Source organism: Cebus imitator, unplaced genomic scaffold, assembly GCF_001604975.1.
Source record: "Cebus imitator isolate Cc_AM_T3 unplaced genomic scaffold, Cebus_imitator-1.0 Scaffold787, whole genome shotgun sequence".
NCBI classification, from domain to species: Eukaryota; Metazoa; Chordata; class Mammalia; order Primates; family Cebidae; genus Cebus; species Cebus imitator.
In genome coordinates, this window is record NW_016108102.1 from 77,960 (window position 1) to 97,944 (window position 19,985).

Here is a 19,985-nt window from a genome sequence, read left to right on the forward strand (position 1 = left end):
CACACACACACACACACACACACACACACACACACACACAATCAATCAATTACAGTGACCAGGAGACTATGCAGGGGAAACGGGCATATTCTTTACTAGCTGCGCTGGCCGGCACGAGTGCAAATCGGTACAATGCTTATGAAGGGGGCCTTTTGGCAACACAGAGGAGAAGTCTTTAAAATGTCTATATGTGGATCTTGCAAGTCCACAGTTAAGGAGACCACCGGGATGCTAGCAAAGATTTGGCTTGACAAGGAAGGATTCACTCATCAAAGTACAGAGCACGCAATGTTGGTCTAAAACACAGGGAAAGAACTAGGCACCACCTGAATGTCCAACAATGCGGGAATGATTACAGAAATGTTAAGGTCCACGGATACACTGGAGCACTCTGCAGGCACTGGAGATGACGTTTCATAAGCCTGTTGAATAACATGGAATGAAGTTCAGTGGGTTGATTTTTGTTTGGTTTTAGTTGCTGAAAAAAGCAGGTTAAGAAACACCACATACATGAACCATTCTATAACAGGGTGTTAAAAGGGAAGGCGGGGTGGGAGTGAGCAAAAGGGAGAGAGGGAGAGAGAAGAGAGCCTGGAAAAGCAGCACACCAAAAAGGTAAAAATGGTTCTCTCTGGGTAGTAGGACCAGGGGAGCAATTACTCTCTTGTTTTTCCCTCATCTGATATCCTCCTCCTTTCTGATGTTTCTACCATGAAATTGTATCACCTGTGCAGTAAACAAAGAGAGAATGAAAATGCTTTTTAAACCAAACGACAGGGAGAAGAGGCAGCCTTTAACCTACAAATGGCACAGATGAGTAAGATTATTCACAAGGCCCTTGGTGGGGATGGGCCGGGGAGAGGAAGGGGAGGAGAGGAGAGGTAGAGGGAGAAAGTAGGAAGTGGGGAGAGAGAGGGGGAGAGAGACCTGCACTCCCAATACAATAAATACACTGCTGGTGGGTTGGCCGGGGAGGGGGGGGGCGGGGGGTTGTAAACCGGGTGTGAGCCAAGGTTTGGCTCTGCTGGCTGGCTAGCTCCTGGGATGTCTTCATCGCAAGGTGGCCTCCTCGTCGGTGTCTTCCTCGAAATCCTTGACGTCAGCACTAGTGGACTGCCTGGCCCAGGCTCCCCTTTCGGCCTCTCGTTCTTTATGCGACTTGAATCTCCCGACGAAAATTTTGCGGTAGTTCAGGAACATGCCATTCATCACATCGATGGCCCGCTCCGCGGATTCCTGCTTTTGGAAGTGCACGAACCCGTAGCCCTTGGGCCCCTTTTCGTCGCAGGCCACTTTGCAGGAGAGGATGTTGCCGAACGCCGAGAAGATGTTGTATAGCGCCTTGTTGTCGATGGTCTTGCCCAGGTTCTTGATGAAGACGTTGCCCACCCCGCTCTTTCGGAGCGACGGGTCCCTCTGGGACCACATGATGCGCACTGGCCTGCCCTTTATGACATCAAAGTTCAGGGTCTCCAGGGCCCGCTTGGCGTCCACCGGTTGCTGGTAGTTGACATACGCGTAGCCCAATGAGCGGCGGGTGATCTTGTCCCTGCAGATGCGGATGGAGAGGATGGGCCCAGCTGGACTGAACTTCTCGTACAGCATTGCCTCGGTCACTTCAGGGTGCAGGTCGCCCACGTACAGGGAGGCCATCGGAAAATCTGGGTTCCCTTCACAGCCCCCGCGGGTCTCAGCATCCGCATCTGCATCCGCGGCGGCCGCCACCTCCTCATTCGCGTCCGCATCTGCATCCGCATCCGCCTCCCCCAAGGGGGGCCCCGCAGCCTCCGCTGCGGCGGCGGCTTCGGCCGCGCTGCCCTCCGCCACCGCCACCACCGTTGCAGCCCGGGCGGCCTCCACCTCCTTCCCGGCCAGGGCGGCCTCCGCTGCTGCCTCCTCTACTGAGGCCTCAGCCTCCACCTCAGCCTCCACCTCTGCTTCCGCCTCCGCCACGGAGGCCTCCGCCACCGCCTCTGCCACGGTCGCCGCCGCAGCCTCCGCCGCCGCCGCAGCCGCTGCCGCCACCGCCGCCGCCACTGTCGCTGCTGTCGCCACGGTCTCCGCTGCCGCCGGGCCGCTGCCGCGACCTCCCTTCCCGCGAGCTGGGGGACGGAGAGGCGGGGAAAGGCAGGAGGGCCGGTGGGTGGGTGCCGGAACCCAGACCAGAGGCGCGAGCGGGAGCTGGCGCAGGGGATCCGAACTGGCCAGTTCAAGTCACCTGGGATAGCAAGCGCTACCGGGAGCGCGCCGGTGTGCGAGTCGCCGCAGCCTGCAGCCAGCTGCCGTTGCCGCCGCCGCTCGGTCGTGGGGTAGCGTGCGGGGTGCGGGGCGCGGGCGGGCGGGCGGGCGGCGTGTGGTGGGGGGCGGGGGGTGTTGGCGTCTGTGGTCCGGGCAGCTGGGAAGGCTTCTGTCTCTTTGGTTCCCCCTGTGGCTGCTGCGGGGCTGCGGGGCTGCGGGGCGGTGGGAGGGGACGGGGAAGGGGACTGTGGCGGAGGCGGGAGCGCAGCGCTCAGCCTCTCCGATCGCCTGGATATTTATGAAAAGGATGCCAGGGAAAGGGCTCCGCTGTAGACCGAATGGATAAGGGTTCGATTCGGAAGGGAGCCTTATTTTTATCCCCTCTCTCCACATAATGGAACGATTAAATGATTAAGTCAACTACCTTGCAAGAGAGGGTGCGGTGGCCCTGAGGATACACTCAAGGCCTCAGTACATGCAGTCTGGAAGTGGAGGAATCAGGAGCACCTTGTGTCTAGTACTGTCCTCAATGAGAAGGTGAAGAAAGCCAAACCCAGGGCTGGGAACAGGGCCTGGTTCAGAGCCAGGCAGTTGTTTATTCTTGACTCCGCTCTCAAGGCGCTCCCAACCTGGACCAACAAGTACATATTCAGGTTCAAAAGAAAACCAAAACAAAACCTGAGCTTTCTAGAATGAAGTGCCTGGTCCCAGTTCGCCAGCTAATATTTATGGAAAGCTTATCAGGTACTTGGCACTGGGGGCTAAGGGACAGGCAATGTGATAAGTGAGCAGTGAGTGTTGATGTGTTGGAGGTGTGGGGCAGGGTGAGAAGAGGTGAGCAGTGTGTGTGTAGTGAGAGCAGAAAGGCCACACGGGGCCAAATGCCGGAGGGATAGACAAGGGAGCAACCATGAGAGTTGAGTGTAACAGCAGCTACAGCCCCACTTCCTCCAAAAAGGAGGAGCAGCCACTAACTCTTCCTAGTAGCAATTAAATGAGGCTGCACCAAAGAGAGAACTCCCCGAGGTGGGCTCTGAAACATGAGGAGCAGTCCACCATGTCAACGCAGGAAGGAAGACATTCCAGGCAGAGGGATCAGTCTGTGCCCAAGGCCCTTTGGCATGAGAGCACATGCATGGTCGCTTCTGGCCATGCCTAATAATCTGGCAAGAACAGAGCTCATGGTCTCCAAGAACACATGGTAGCAGACAGGGCTGGAAGGTGTGGGGCCCTGAGAGTCAAGCTAAGGTGCTTCGACCGTATACCTACGGTCACGGGGACCACTCAGCATGTTCAAGGAGGGAAGCAGTATGATCAGAACTTTAGAATGAGTACAAATTAAACATCAGTGTGCATGTATAAGTGCACATTTGCATGTACATGCACATACAAAACCAAGACAGGGCTGGTGGAACAGAAAGAAGAAAATCAGATGTGACCAATTCTGACTTTCCAACTCTGAACGATCCTTCCCTGTATCCCTTTTCATCCCATAAACAGGGGTCTCACATTTACCGTGAGCCAGTGGGGCCAGATATTTAAAAAGAGAAAACCATAGTGCCTTTCCCCAGGATGCCTTCACTCTGCTGAAGCTTAGCCTGCCCCTACAGAAAACAGAAGTGTCAGCAGAGGAGTATAAGTGCTAGGTAATTGGACTATGGTGGCCGTTGAATTTCATCCGCCCAGCACACGTTCCCTCGTCCTCTCCTCCTCTGCCTTCTTTGGGTAAGTAATGCTGTTTTCTGTGGCTGCAGCGATGGCTGGATCTTGGCAGTCACACGACAGAACAACCGTGAACCTGAGGAAGTGACTGAGTCACTGTGGGGTGCGAGGCAGTGAGAACGCTTCATCGCTGGCTGAAAAGCATCCCAAGGTGGCTGAGAAGCAGATACACAGACATGTACCTCTCCAGCTTGCAAATCCAGCCCTCTGCCCCTAGGCAGGGCTAGTGCCAGCAAAGGCAAGGGACAGAGGGGACCTAGGAAAAGCCTGCAGTACAGCACATGCCTGACCGAGGTGATCACTGTCACGCTGTTAAGAGCCATCTCCTGGGGGTCTAGGTTGCTTTCGGGCAGGGAGCAGATGAAGCTGTGCCTCACCATTTCCAGGTTGGTGTCCGAGAGGGACCTGGGAAGGTAGAGGCCATGGGGGAAGCCATGCTAGCAGAGGGGTAGGGGATGTGGCGTGGATGAGAAGAGCTTCTCGGCCCATTGTTAGGAAACAGAAATGACAAAGAAGACCAAGTCGAGGACCAGGACTCAGCAAGATCTCTTTCTCTGGCGTTGGCTTCCAGCCCACAGAGCCAACAGAAATCAGTGAGACAGCAGCAGAAGGAAGTTGAGGGAAGCCATGCTATGGTCAGCAAATCCCCAAACCTGAAAACAATTGCTAGGATCCTGAACCTCTAGCAACAGGAACAGGCCTGCCAAAGTGACAAGGACGCAGCTGGGACCACTCCCCAAGTCCTTTCTCAGAGGCTTCCATGGAGTCGAGTTTCCACCTCTTTTTTAGTTTTTATTTTTATTTTTTTTAAGCTTCTTTGTGTTCAGTTTCTGCTACCTGCAAATGGAATGTGTTCTGACCACGACACGCTATCACAGAGGCAAAAATAGCCCCGTGGAGCCTCAGTGGAGGGAGGGGAAGTTTCCCTTCCTGTGGGAGGAAGTGCTGCTGATTTTATTTATTCAGTGATTCAAGGAGTGTTCCTGGAGGGTCTTCTGTCTACCAGGTATTCTGCCAGCCAGACCGTTCCTGAACTCAGGGAGCTTGTTTTCTAGTGGGGAAACAGACAATAGACAGATGAGGGAGTATGAAAACAGTTAAAGGTTGCTACGAATGCTCTCAGGGATATAAACCAGGTGACTTGGTACATATTGCCTAGAACCCCAGAAAAGTGGCAAAACAGGAGACATGAAGCCCAGGGAAGGCCTTTCTGAGGACAATGATAAGCCATCAGCCTTTCAAGGAATCAGGGGGGAAACCTGCCCAGCAGAGGGAACGGCAATTCCCCTGGCTCCATAGCGGAAAAGAGAGTGTGCTGGGAGGGGCAGGGCAGGCAGAAAGGATGCCAATATTGCTGGAGCCCATTGTGAGAGGGGATAGAGGAAAGAGAGGGAGGAAGCTGTGGTGGTGGGTGGTGCCATGATAAAGATGAAGCTCTCTGGTCCCTCTTCAGAGAGCTCAGGGGAGCCAGAGAAAGGATCAAAGCAGGGAAGTAGTGTAGTCTAATGCATATTCAGTGGTTTCTCTCTAGCTGCTCTATGTGGGCAATATCTCAAGTGGGCAGGGCACAGAGGAAAGCAGGGAGACCTGTTAGGAGGCTCTTGCAGTAGTCCAGTCCGGAGACAGCAGGGGCTTGGCCCAGACTGGAAGCATCAGTGTGGAGACTAATGCATGGATTCACATGATATTTGTGAAGTGGAAAGAGACAGCACTTGCGGGTGGATTAGAGGCAATCAGGGAACAAACTTAAGAAACGCATGATTACTACAAGAGTGTTTTCTCGCACGTCTTCATCAGAGGTCTATGTACGGTCATAGGAAAGACAGAGAGTAGGCGTGGTAGATTTGGAGACGGGAGAAAGACAGATGGGGGTGTGTAAGAGCTCCTATTTGCACATGTTTAGTTACCGAAGTTTACTTGTCATCCATAGGGGCTGGAGAAACAGAATTGTTGAGACAACAGGACACAGTTAGGATTTAAAGCCACAAAACTGGACAGGCTCACCTAGAGAGAGTATAGCCAGGAGAAGAAGGTGCAGGGCTACTCCCTGAGATACTCTGACATTTAGAAGTTGGGTTGAGGAGCACAAGCCAGCAAAAGAGATTCAGAAGGACTGGACAGTGAACAGGACTTCTCTCTAAGGCCTCGCATGTCCAAACAATGTCCAAACTTCTCACCAAGGCTTTTCACCACCAGCCTCAATGTCCTCACTCAGACTCTGCTCTCAATGCTCCTAGCCATACATGCACGGGAGTTGGCTTAAAATGGGACAACGACGACTTTGTGTGCGCGGGTCGGACTTCACTGTCTGATCATTTCTCAGTGGAGCTTTCAAAAGAGAGAGAGGTTCAGATGCAGAGAACTTCAAAGAGTGGGGTAGGCACTGCTCTGCTATTTCATGTGGCCCATCTCCTTCTTCCTTTCAGGAGGGGGAAATCAGAAGGAGCGGGGATGCAGTTCAGAGAGCAGAAGGGAAGAGAAGAAGGAAGAAGGAAGAGGACTGGAGCGAGGAGGGACGCCCATGGGAAGAGGGACAGATCAACTCTATACACAAAAGTAAATCAAAACACCCAAAACAGGGTTCTACGTAAAGAAGCCTCTTTCCATGAATTGCTTGATGCATAGCTGCAGGGAGGGTGTTTAGGGGCATAGAGAATGAAAACATAACTGTATTTTGGAGTAGGGAAATTGTTTCTGTCAATTCACACACCGTCCACACACAGCACCCCACCCCTGCCACTACCAAATTCCTCTAAATAAAAATAATTATGGGATACAGGCCAACAAAAAAGTCAGCCTTAGGCTCTTATTTAGGGAGAACTCGAAGGTGTTTGGATGTGCCCCTGTGGCTTAATAAATAATAACAATGATTGCTTAAGTTGTCCTGAGTCAATACAACAAATTTAGCAAACGGCCCTTTGGATCCTTATAAAGTGAAGAGTTGACAGAGACGGATTTGTGTATGGGGCAGGGATGGATTGGGTAGTCAGTCCTGTAGAAATGAGAACCCCAGGAGATGAGGACATATGTACAAGTATGTTTAACACGGAAGCATTCATATTGGGCAAACTAGGGCACAAAGCAAATATGCATCAGTTGAGGAGTGACTGATATGCTGGCGGTGCAGCCATTCTGAGGATTATTATGCAACCATTAACAAGTATGAGTTTTTTCTATATAAGCTGATTTAAGGGGATTTCCAAGATGTGCTCTTACCAGGCGAGAAGAGCAGGTTTGTTGTCGTTTTGGTGCAAACAAAAGGAGACGGATCTTGGAGTCAGATTGGCTCTTAGGCTGAATTTCAGAGCAAGACACTTAGCCACTCTGAGCCTCAGTGTGCTCTCAGAGTTTGAATTTCAGAAACCCTAATTAAGCATCTTACAAATTCCCTTTGTAACAAGTAGCTTTGCCCTAGCTCTACTTAGAAACCAAGCAAAAGGGCTGTATTGACTGATGGTTTTCACATAGCCTTCCAGATATTTTTCTCCCTAAGAACCAATTCACCTTCTAATACATGCTTAAAGCTTTAACTATTGTCCTTCTTTGCTCTAATTTTCGGCAGTTGACAGAACTGATTTTATAACAATATACCTAGAGCTACACCCCCGGCCATAACTTAATAGTTGTGCTTACTTTGGTCAAGTTACTTTACCCCTTTTTTTCCTCCATCTTAGCTTTGGAGTGCTCCTCTGTACAAAGGGATATTTAAAAGGATAAAAAGTGATAATGCATGGTAAATGTTTTTCACAGCGCCTGGCATATATTCAGTGCCCAATACAAGAAACTCATTAATCTTACTTCCCTCTGTCCTGGGGATGTGCTTGTCCCGCTGGTTTTTGGTTTTTGAAGGTCCAATGTCTTTTCTTCCTGGTGCTCCAGGCAGCCTGGAATTTTCTCTCTAACCAGGAGCAAAGTGTCAGTACAGAGGGAGTCTGATCCTCTGGGCTGCATCCCAGGGTATAGCTCGATTTTACTCCAGGCAACTGCCTGATTCTCTGGCCTGAACTCGCTTAGCTCACACCCTCATGGAGCTTTTCTGTACTCGTCCCAATCATAGGACCTTTTCATGACCCACTTATTTATTTTCTGGAGGCCCAGGGCCTCGCACATTAATTAACACATGAAAGCATGGCATTTTCTGTACTCAAGGAAACCACCCAGAAGATTTAGGAACACTAGCTCAACAAAATGCGGTATTGAGTCAGGAGAGAATTTTCTGTCAACTGCCATTCATCCTTTTGAGTAACCTTTTGGGGGCCATTTGGGGAGATAATTTACTGTAAGGTAATACGCTCCTTCAGCTTCTTTGCTGCAGGCTACTGAACACATTCTGAAGTCTCCGTGATGTCTCTGGAACAATATTACCAACATTCACCATTGTGATGTGATGCATTCATGGATTACTGAGGCATGAGTTGGCTGATCTCCCGTACCATGAGTTGCTGATCAATTTTAGGTTTTCACTTTGTTTAGTAGATGTAAAATGAAACCACCTTCAATGTGGTAAAACCTTCCTAAAGTCAAGGGGATTAACCTTGGGACTTCCGCCCATACACATTAATCTTTTTAAAACTGTCTCCAAATAATTGTTCCTAATGAAAAAACTATATGCACATGATAAATATAATAGTGATGATCAGAAACTACAAAAGAGCTTATCATTAAAAGCAGAGGTTCGAGGTCCCATCACTTTCTACTCCACAGCTGTGCTTCTCAGAGTAGACCACTTTAATAATTTCTGTTTGTCTTGTTCTGGCCATTACCTCCTTATATCTAAATAAAATGCCTAATCTGCTAATTCAATAATTGATCAACTTCAGACATCATCAAGAGACCACACTCTACCAGAGAGGAGGATTTAACTCACTCACACTATCTTCAATCTGCCCTTTGCTTCCTTCCTTCCCTCCTTCCTTCCTTCCTTCCTTCCTTCCTTCCTTCCTTCCTTCCTTCCTTCCTTCCTTTCTTGCTTTTTGCTTGCTTGCTTTCTTTCTTTTTTTTTCTTTCTCTTTTTTCTTCCTTTTGTATTATACTTTAAGTTCTGGGGTACATGTGCAAAATGTGCAGATTTGTTATATAGGTATATAAGTGCCATGGTGGTTAGCTGCATCCACCACCCTGTCACCTACATTGGGTGTTTCTCCTAATGCTGTCCCTCCCCTAGCCCCCCACCCCTGACAGGCCCCACTGTGTGATATTCCCCTCCCTGTGTCCATGTGTTCTCATTGTTCACTTCCCACTTATGAGTGAGAACATGCTGTGTTTGGTTTTCTGTTCTTGTGATAGTTTGCTGAGAATGGTGGTTTCCAACTTCATCCATGTCCCTGCGAAGGACATGAACTCGTCATTTTTTATGGCCGCATAGTAGTCCATGGTGTATATGTGCCACATTTTCTTTATCCAGTCTATTATTGATGGGTATTTGGGTTGGTTCCAAGTCTTTGCTATTGTGAACAGTGCTGCAATAAACACACGTGTGTGTGTGTCATTACAATAGAACAATTTATAAACCTATGAGTATATACCCAGTAATGGGATTGCTGGGTCAAATGGTATTTCTAGTTCTAGATCCTTGAGGAATCACCACACTGTCTTCCACAATGGTTGGACTAATAATTTACACTCCCACCAACGGTGTAAAAGTGTTGCTGTTTCTCCACATCCTCTCCAGCATCTGTTGTCTCCTGGCTTTTTGATGATCACCATTCTGACTGGTGTGAGATAGTATCTCATTGTGGTTTTGATTTGCATTTCTGTAATGACCAGTGATGATGAGCTTTTTATCCTATGTTTGTTGGCTGCATAAATGTCTCCTTTTCAGAAGTGTCTGTTCATATCCTTTGCCCACTTTTTGATGGGGTTCTTTGCTTTATACTTGTAAATTTAAGTTCTTTGTAGATACTGGATATTGGCCCTTTGTCGGATAGAGAGATTGCGAAAATTTTCTCCCATTCTGTAGGTTGCCTGTTCACTCTGATAGTTTCTTTTGCTGTGCAGAAGCTCTTTAGTGTAATTAGATCCCATTTGTGGATTTGGGCTTTTGTTGCCATTGCTTTTGGTGTTTTAGTCATGAAGGCTTTGCCCATGCCTACGTCCTGAATGATATTGCCTGGGTTTTCTTCTAGGGTTTTTATGGTTTTAGGGCTTATGTTTAAGTCTTTAGTTCATCTTGAGTTAATTTTTGTATAAGGAGTGAGGAAGAAATCCAGTTTCAGCTTTGTGCATATGGATAGCCAGTTTTCCCAACACCATTGATTAAATAGGGAATCCTTTCCCCATTGCTTATTTTTGTCAGGTTTGTCAAAGATGGGATGGTTGTAGAGGTGCGGCATTATTTCTGAGACCTATGTACTGTTCCATTGGCCTATATCTCTTTTTGGTACCAGTACCATGCTGTTTTGATTATTTAGCCTTGTAGTATAGTTTGAAGTCAGGTAGTGTGATGCCTGCAGCTTTGTTTTTTTTGTTTTTGTTTTTTGTTTTGTTTGGTTTTGCTTTTGCTTAGGATTTTCTTGGCTATGCAGGCTTTGTTGTTGTTGTTGTTGTTGTTGTTGTTCCATATGAAATTTAAAGTAATTTTTCCAATTCTTTGAAGAAGTCAATGGTGGCTTGATGGGGATAGCATTGAATCTATAAATTGCTTTAGGCAGTATGGCCATTTTCACGATATTTATTCTTCCTTACTATGAGCATGGAATGTTTTTCTATCTGTTTGTGTCCTCTCTTATTTGCTTGAGCAGTGGTTTGTAGTTCTCCTTGAAGAGGCCCATCACATCCCTTGTTAGTTGTATTCCTAGGCATTTTATTCTCTTTGTAGCAATTGTGAATGGGAGTTCACACATAATTTGGCTCTCTGTTGTTCTGTTATTGGCATATAGGCATACTTGTGATTTTTGCACATTGATTTTGTATCCTGAGACTTTGCTGAAGTTGCTCATCAGCTTAAGGAGGTTTTGGGTTATGACGATGGGGTCTCCTGTATATACAACCTATCATCTGCATACAGAGATAATTGGACTTCCTCTTTTCCTAATCGAATATCCTTTATTTCTATCTCTTGCCTGATTGTCGTTGCCAGAACTTCCGATACTATGTTGGATAGGAGTGGTGAGAAAGGGCATCCTTGTCTCATGCCGGTTTTCAAAGGGAATGCTTCCAGCTTTTGCGCATTCAGTATGATTATAAGCTGCGGGTTTGTCATGAATAGCTCTTACTATTTTGAGATACATTCCGTTGATACCTAGTTTATTGAGAGTTTTTGACATGAAAATCGTTGAATTTTCTCGAAGGTCTTCTCTGCATCTATTGAGATAATCATATGGTTTCCAGTTCCACCCAGAACTTAAAGTGTAATAAATAAATAATCATTTGGTTTTTGTCTTTGGTTCTGTTTATGTGATAGATTACTTTTATTGATTTGCGAATGTTAAAACAGCCTTGCATCCCAGGGATGAAGCCGACGTGATCGTGGTGTATAAGCTTTTTGATGTACTGCTGGATTCAGTTTGCCAGTATTTTATTGAGGATTTTCGCATCGATGTTCATCAGGGATATTGGCCTGAAATTTTCTTTTTTTGTTGTGTGTCTACCAGGTTTTGATATCAGGATGATGTTGGCCTTATAAAATGAGTTAGGGTGGATTCCCTCTTTTTCTATTGTTCAGAATAGATTCAGAAGGAATGATACCAGCTCCTCTTTGTACCTCTGACAGAATTTGACCGTGAAACTGTCTGGTCCTGAACTCTTTTCAGTTGCTAGGCTATTAATTGCTGTCTCAATTTCTGAACTCGTTATTGGTCTATTCAGGGATTCAACTTCTTCCTGGTTTAGTCTTGGGAGGGCGTAAGTGTCCGGGAATTTACCCATTTCTTCTAGGTTTTCTGGTTTATTTGCATACAAGTTTTTACAGTATTCTCTGATGGTAGTTTGTATTTCTGTGGGATCGTGGTGATATCCCCTTCATCATTTCTTATTGCATCTCTTTGATTCTTCTCTCTTTCCTTCTTTATTAGTCTAGCTAGCAGTCTATCTATTTTGTTGAGCTTTTCGAAAAATCATCTCCCGGATACATGGATTTTTTGAGGGTTTGTGTGTGTGTGTGTGTGTGTGTGTGTGTGTGTGTGTGTGTGCGCGCGCACGCCTCTCTTTCCTTCAGTTCTGCTCTGATCTAAGTTATTTCTTGTCTTCTGCCAGCTTTTGAATTTGTTTTTTCTTGCTTCTCTAATTCTTTTAACTGTGACGTTAGGGTGTCGATTTTAGATCTTTCCTGCTTTCTCTTGTGGGTATTTAGTGCTATAAATTTCCCTCTACACACTGCTTTAAATGTGTCCCAGAGATTCTGGTATGTTGTGTCTTTGTTCTCATTGGTTTCAAAGAACATTTTTATTTCTGCCTTCATTTCATTATTTATCCAGTAGTCATTCAGGAGCAGGTTGTTCAGTTTCTGTGTAGCTGAGCGGTTTTGAGTGAGTTTCCTAATCCTGAGTTCTAATTTGATTTCATTGTGGTCTGATAGTCTGTTACGATTTCTGTTCTTTTGCATTTGCTGAGGAGTGTTTTACATCCAATTATATGGTAAATTTTAGAATAAGTGTGATATGGTGCTGAGAAGAATGTATATTGTGTTGATTTGGGGTAGAGAGAGCTCTGTAGATGTTTTTTAGGTCCCCTTGGTCCAGTGCTGAGTTCAAGTCCTAGATATCTTTGTTAATTTTCTGTCTTGTTGATGTGTCTAATATTGACAGTGGGACGTTAAAGTCTCCCACTGTTATTGTGTGGCAGTCTAAGTCTCTTTGTAGGTCATTAAAAACTTGCTTTATGTATCTGGGTGCTCCTGTATTGGGTGAATATATATGTAGGATAGTTCACTCTTCCTGCTGCATTGATCCCTTTACCATTATGTAACGCCCTTCTTTGTCTCTTTTGAGCTTGGTTGGTTTAGAGTCTTTTATCAGAGAGTAGGATTGCAACCCCTGCTTTTATTCTTTTTCTTTCCATTTGCTTGGTAAATATTCCTCCATCCCTTTATTTTGAGCCTATGTGTTAGTGTCTTTGCACATGAGGTGGGTCTCCTGAATACAACACACTGATGGGTCTTGACTCTTTATCCAATTTGCCAGTCTGTGTCTTTTAATTGGGGCATTTAGCCCATTTACTTTTGTGGTTAATATTGTTATGTGTCAATTTGATCCTGCCATTATGATGCTAGCTGGTTGTTTTGCCCGTTAGCTTATGTAGCTTCTTCATTGTGTCAGTGGTCTTTACTATTTGCTATGTTTTTGCAGTGGCTGGTACTGGCTGTTCCTGTCCATGCCTCATTCAGGAGCTCTTGTAAGGCAGGCCTGGTAGTGACAAAATCTCTCAGCATTTGCTTGGCTGTAAAGGATTTTATTTCTCCTTTGCTTGTGAAGCTTAGTTTGGCTGGATATGAAATTCTGGGCTGATAATTCTTTTCTTTAAAAATGTTGAATATTTGCCCCCACTCTCTTCTGGCTTGTAGGGTTTTCGCCGAGTGATCTGCTGTGAGCCTGATGGACTTCACTTTGTGAGTAACTGGACCTTTCTCTCTGGCTGACCTTAGCATTTTTTCCTTCATTTCAACCTGGGTGAATCTGACGATTGTGTGTCTTGGGGTTGCTCTTCTCAAGGAGTATCCTTGTGGTGTTCTCTGTATTTTCCAAATTTTAATGTTGGCCTGCCTTGCTAGGTTGGTGTTTTCCAACCTGGTTTCATTCCCCCCGTCACTTTCAGGTACACCGATCAAAGGTAGATTTGTTGTTTTCACATAATTCCGTATTTCTTGGAGGCTTAGCCCATTTCTTTTCACTCTTTTTTCTCTAATCTTGTCATCTCACTTTATTTCATTGAGTTGACCTTCAATCTCTCATATCCTTTCTTCCACTTGATCAATTCAGCCATGGGTACTTGTGTATGCTTCACGACATTCTCATGCTGTGTTTTTCAGCTCCATCAGGTCATTTTGTTCTTCTTTAAACTGGTTATTCAATTAGTTAGGAATTTGTCTAACCTTTTATCAAGGTTCTTAGTTTCCTTGCACTGGGTTAGAACACGCTCTTTTAGCTCAGAGGAGTTTGTTATTACCCACCTTCCAAAGCCTGCTTCTGTCAATTCATCAAACTCAAACTCATTCTTTGCCCAGTTTTGTTCCCTTGGTGGCAAGTCCTTGTGATCCCTTGAAGAAGAGGTTTTCTGGTTTTTGGAATTTTCAGCCTTATTGTGCTGGTTTTTCCTTGTCTTTGTGGATTTATCCATCTTTGGTCTCTGAAGTCAGTGACCTTTGGATGGGGTCTCTGAGTGAACGTCCTTTTTGTTGATGTTAAAACTATTCCTTTCTGTTTATTAGTTTTCCTTTAAGCAGTTAATGTCCTCTGCAACAGGTCTGCTGGAGTTTGCTGGAGATCCACTCCAGACCCTGCTTGTCTGGCTATCACCAGTGGAGGCTGCAGAACAGCAAAGATTGATGCCTGTTTCTTCTTCCAATAGCTTCGTCCCAGAGGGGCACCCACCATATGCCAGCCAGAGCTCTTTTGTCTGAGATGTTTGTTGACCCCTGCTGGGAAGTGTCTCCCAATCAGAATACACAGGGGTCAGGGATCCACCTGAGGAGGCAGTCTGTCCCTTATCAGAGCTCAAACTCGGTGCCTGGGAGATCTGCTGCTCTCCTCAGAGCTGCCAGGCAGAGATGTTTATGTCTGCTGAAGCTGTGCCCACAACACCCCTTCCCCTGGGTGCTCTGTCCCAGGAAATTGGGGGCTTTATTTATAAGTCCCTGATGGGCTGCTGCCTTTTTTCACAGACGCCATACTCAGCAAGGCCACTGCAGGCAGACTGTCTCACTGGATTCTTTCTTCACCCAGTTTGAACTTTCTGGTGGCTTCGTCTACACTGCAAGGCTAAATCTGCCTACTGGAGCCTCAGCAATGTCAGAAGCTCCTCCCCCACCAAGCTCACATGCCTCAGGCCAAGCTCAGACTGCTGTGCTAGCTATGAGAATTTCAAGCCAGTGGATCTTAGCTTGCTGGTCTCTGTGGGGGTGGGACCCACTGAGCCAGACCACATGCTGCCTTGGCTTCAGCCCCCTTTCCAGAAGAGTTCACATTTCTGTCTGACTGGCATTCCAGGTGCCACTGGGGTACGGAAAAAAAAAAAACTGCTGTGGCTAGATCAGTGTCTACCCAAAAGGCCACCCCATTTTGTGCTGTAAACCCAGGGCCCTGGTGGTGGTGTAGGTACCGTAGGGAATCTCCTGGTCTGCGGTTGCAAAGACTGTGGGAAGAGCACAGTATCCATGCTGGAGTGCAGGGTACAGAATCTAATGGCTTCCCCTGGCTAGGAGAGGGAGTGTCCCGACCCCTTACACATCCTGGGTGAGGTGATGCTCGGCCCTGCTTCAGCTCACCCTCCTTGGGCTGCACCCACTGTTCAACCAGTCCCAGTGAGATGAACCAGTTACCTCAGTTGGAAATGCAGAAGTCACCTGCCTTCTGCATCAGTCTCACTGGGAGCTGCACATTGGAGCTGTTCTTATTCACTCATCTTTCCACCAATCCCCCTGTCGTTCTTTCTGGCAATTTTTTATACCTTTTGATCTTTGGATCTTCTACTGGTGACTCTAGTAACTTTAAGTGATATACTTAACTCTCAGTTACTAGCATACGCCTTCATCGCCTTTCCCATAAAATGAGTATGTTACGACCCTTTTCCCCTCCCTTAGCCTCTCCTCCTTCTTTCTGTATCCTCTTTTTTAAACTGACTGCTGATTACTTACATCCAATCCTGAAAACTTAATCGAATTACTTGGGCTTTGAAAAGCAACACAAGCCTTTTACCTTTTAATGGATCACTAATAATGTTGGCCACAGGGCCATATTTCTTCGCAGTTTAGGGTGAACCACTAGAGGGAGGTTAATCCTGATATCAAGCGTGAATCCTCTTTTTTATTCTGGATTCCATGGACTCCTGAAAGGTCTGCCACTTTTGAAGTTTTTTTTTTTTTTTTAAGTTTATTCATTAAGTATTTTTCGATTTTTTTTTTGGTGGTACATAGCAAGTGTATACATTTATGGGGTACATGAGATGTTTTGATAAAGGCATGCAACGTGAGACAAGCACGTCATGGAGAATGCAGTATCCATCCCCTCCAGCATTTATCCTTTGTGTTACAAGCCATCTTTTAGTCATTTTAAGATGTACCATTAAGTTGTTACTATGTTCATCCTGTTGTGCTGTCAATAGTATGCCTCATCCACTCTTTCTATTTTTGTTATGTACTCATTAACCACCCCACCTCCTTCCCCCCACACCCCACTACTTTTCCAGCTTCTGGTAACCATCTTTCTACTCTCTATGCCATGAATTCAACTGCTTTCATTTTTAGATTACACAAATAAGTGAGAACACACAATGTTTGCCTTTCTGTGCCTGGCTTATTTCACATAACATAATGATCTCCAGTTCCACCCATGTTGCTGCCAATGAGTGGATCTCATTCTTTTTTGTGGCTGAATATTACTCCATTGTGTATATGTACCATGTTTTCTTTACCCATTCATCTGTTGATGGACACTTAGGTTGCTTCCAAATCTTAGCTATTGTAAACAGTGCTGCAATAAACATAGGAATGCAGATACCGCTTTGCTTTACTGATTTCCTTTCTTCTCGGTGTGTACCCAACAGTGGGGTTGCTGGATCGTATGGAATCTCAACTTTTTGTTTTCTGAGGAACCTGCAAACTGCTCTCCATAGTGATTGTACTAATTTTTATTCTCACCAACAGTATACAAGGGTTCCCTTTTCTCCACAGCCTCACTAGTGTTTGTCATTGCCTGTCTTTTGGATGTAAGCCATTTTAATTGAGATGAGATGATATTTCACTGTAGTTTTGATTTACATTTCTCTAGTGGTCAATGATGTTGAGCACATTTTCATATGCCTCTTTGCCATTTGTATGTCTCCTTTTGAGAAATGTCTATTCAGATCTTTTGCCCGTTTTAATCTGATTATTAGATATTTTTCCTAAACAGTTGCTTGGGTTCATTACATCTTCTGGTTATTAATCCCTTCTCAGATGGATAGTTGGGAAATCCATTCTGCACGTTGTTTCTTCACTGTGTTGATTGTTTTCTTTGCACCCAAAGTTTTCTTGTAGTAGTTGCATAGTTTGAGGTCTTAGATTTAAGTATTTAATCCATTTTGATTTGATTTTTGTATATAGTGAGACATAGGGTATGGCTTCATTCTTCTGCCTATAGATAATCCAGTTTTCATAGCACCACTTATTGAAGACACTATCTATTCCCCAGTGAATGCTCTTACAACCTTGGTCAAAAATGGGTTCACTGTAAGTGTATTGATTTATTTCTGGGTTCTCTAATCTGTTCAATTGGTGTATGTATCTGTTTATATGCCAGCACCATGTTGTTTTGATTACTCTGGCTCTGTAGTTTATAATTTGGAGTCAGGTAATGTGATTCCTCCAGGTTTGTCCTTTTCCTTAGGATAGCGTCAGCGATTCTGGGTCCTTTGTGGTTCCATAAACCTTTTAGGATTGTTTTCTCCATTTCTGAGAAGAATGCCATTGGTCTCTTGAAAGGGATTGCCTTGAATCTGTAGCTTACTTTGGGTAGTATGGACATTTGAACAATACTGATTATTTCAATCCATGAGCATGAAATATGTTTTTTTTCTTCTTTTCTTTTTTTATGTTTTGGTGTCCTCTTTAACGTCCTTCATCAGTGTTTTACAGTTTTCATTACAGAGATCTTTCAATTATTTCATTAAGTTAATTCCTCAGTATTAATTTTTTGTGTGGCTCTTGTAAATGGAATAACTTTTAAAATTTCTTTTTCACATTGTTCACTGGTGGCATATAGAAATGCTACTGATTTTTTGCATGGTGATTTTGTATCCTGCAAGTTTACTGAATTTATCAGTTCTAATGGTTTTCTGGTGGAGTCTTTGGGTTTTTGCAAATATAAGATAATGTCATCAGCAAACAAGAATACGTTGATTTTTTACTTTTCTGTTTGGGTGCCCTTCATATCTTTCTCTTGTTTGATTGCTCTAGCTAGAACGTCCAGTACTATGTTGAATAACAGTGGTAAAAGTGGGCATCCTTGTCACATTCCAGATCCCAGAGAAAAGTCTGTTTTTCTCCATTCAGTGTGATAGTAGCTGTGGGTCTCTCATACATGGCTTTCATTTTGTTGAGGTATGTTTCTTTCATCCCCAGTTTTGTGAGGGTTTTTTATCATGAAGGGATATTGAATTTTACCAAATACTATTTCAACACCAATTCAAATGATCACATGATTTTTAACCTATATTCTGTTGAGATGATGATGTATCAAGGTCATTGATTTTCATATGTTGAATCATCCTTGCATCCCAGAGATAAACCTAACTTGGTCATGACTAATTACCTTTCTAATGTATTGTTGAATTCGACTTGCTAGTATTTTGTCGGGGATTTTTCATCAGTATCCATCAGAGATATTAGCCTATGTTTTTTGTTTTTTGTTTTTTTCCCCTGATGTGTCTTTTTCTAATTTGGGTATCAGGGTAATACTGGCCTTGTAGAATTAGTTTAAAAGTATTCCCTTCTCCTCTGTTTTTTGAGATAGCTTCAGTAGGATTGACATTAGTTATGGTGTAAGAAAGGGGTCCAGTTTTAATCTTCTGTATAGGGCTAGCCAGTTATCCCAGCACCATTTATTGCATAGGTAATCCTTTCCTCATTGCTTGTTTCTGTCTGCTTTGTTGAAGATTAGATGGTTTTAGGTGTATGGCCTTATTTCTGGGCTCTCTATTCTATTCCATTGGTCTATGTTTTTGTACCAGTACCAATCTCTTACTGTAGCCCTGTAGTATAGTTAGAGGTTGGGTGCCATGATGCCTCCAGCTTTGTCCTTTGTGTTTTTTTAATCATTGACTTGTCTATTCAGGCTCTTTGTGGGTTCCATATGAATTTTAAAACAATGTTCTCTAGTTCTGTGAAGAATATCAGTGGTAGCTTAATACGAATAGCGTTGAATACATAAATTACTTTGCGCAGTAGGGCCATTTTAATGATACTGATTCTTCTTATCCATGACCATGGAATGTTTCTTCATTTGTTTACGTCATGTGTAATTTCTTTGAGCAGTGGTTTGCAGTTCTTTTTGTAGAGCTCTTTCACTTTTTTGATTACCTGTATTCCTAGGTATTTTATTCTTTCTGTGGCGATTATGAATGGGAGTTTGTTCCTGATTCGGCTCTTGTCTTGACTGTTGTTGGTGTATAGGAATGCTAGTGATTTTTGTATGTTGGTTTTATATCCTGAGACTTTGCTGAAGTTGTTTATTAGCTTAAGAAGCTTTGGGGCTGAGACTATGGGGTTTTCTAGATAGAGGATCATGTCGTCTGCACACAGGGATTATTTGACTTCCTCCCTTCCTATTTGGATGCTCTTTGTTTCTCTTGCCTCTCTGCTTTGGCCAGGACTTCCAATAACACGTTGAATCGGAGTGATGAGAGAGGGCATCCTTGTCCTGTGCCAGTTTTCAAGGGGATGTTTCCAGCTTTTGTACATTCAGTATGATGCTCCCTGTTGGTTTTCCGCAGATGTCTCTTAATATTTTGAAGTGTGTTCCTTCATTACCTAATTTATCGAGAGATTTTAACATGAAGAGTTGTTGGATTTTATCAAAAGTCTTTCCCACATCTGTTGCGATGATCATGTTGGTTACATCTTTAGTTCTGTTTATATGATGAATTGCATTTATGAATTTGCACATGTTGAAACAACTTTGCATCCGAGACATAACGCCTAACTGATTGTGTTAAGTAAGCTTCTTGATGTGTTGCTGGATTCGGTTTGCCAGTATTCTGTTAAAGATTTTTGCATCTATGTTCATCAAGGATATTGGCCTGAAGTTTCCTTTTTTGTATGTGTCCCTGCCACCTTTTGATATTGGGATGATGCCGGCCTCATAGAACGAGTTAGGGAGGAGTCGTTTCTTTCAAAT

The 19,985-nt window shown here is 44.6% G+C and overlaps 1 protein-coding gene across 1 annotated transcript; it reads right to left on the reverse strand.

Annotated features, from left to right (window-relative positions):
• Positions 1 to 71: 71 nt before the first annotated feature.
• Positions 72 to 1,982, reverse strand: LOC108297289 (polyadenylate-binding protein 1-like 2). The gene has a single exon (XM_017520004.2). The coding sequence runs from the start codon at positions 1,651 to 1,653 to the stop codon at positions 1,051 to 1,053; it is 603 nt and encodes a 200-aa protein (XP_017375493.1). The 5' UTR covers positions 1,654 to 1,982; the 3' UTR covers positions 72 to 1,050.
• Positions 1,983 to 19,985: the final 18,003 nt, after the last annotated feature.

Coding starts and splice junctions, on each gene's coding strand:
- LOC108297289 (XM_017520004.2), bottom strand. CDS start 1,653: ATGGCCTCCCTGTACGTGGGCGACCTGCACCCTGAAGTGACCGAGGCA.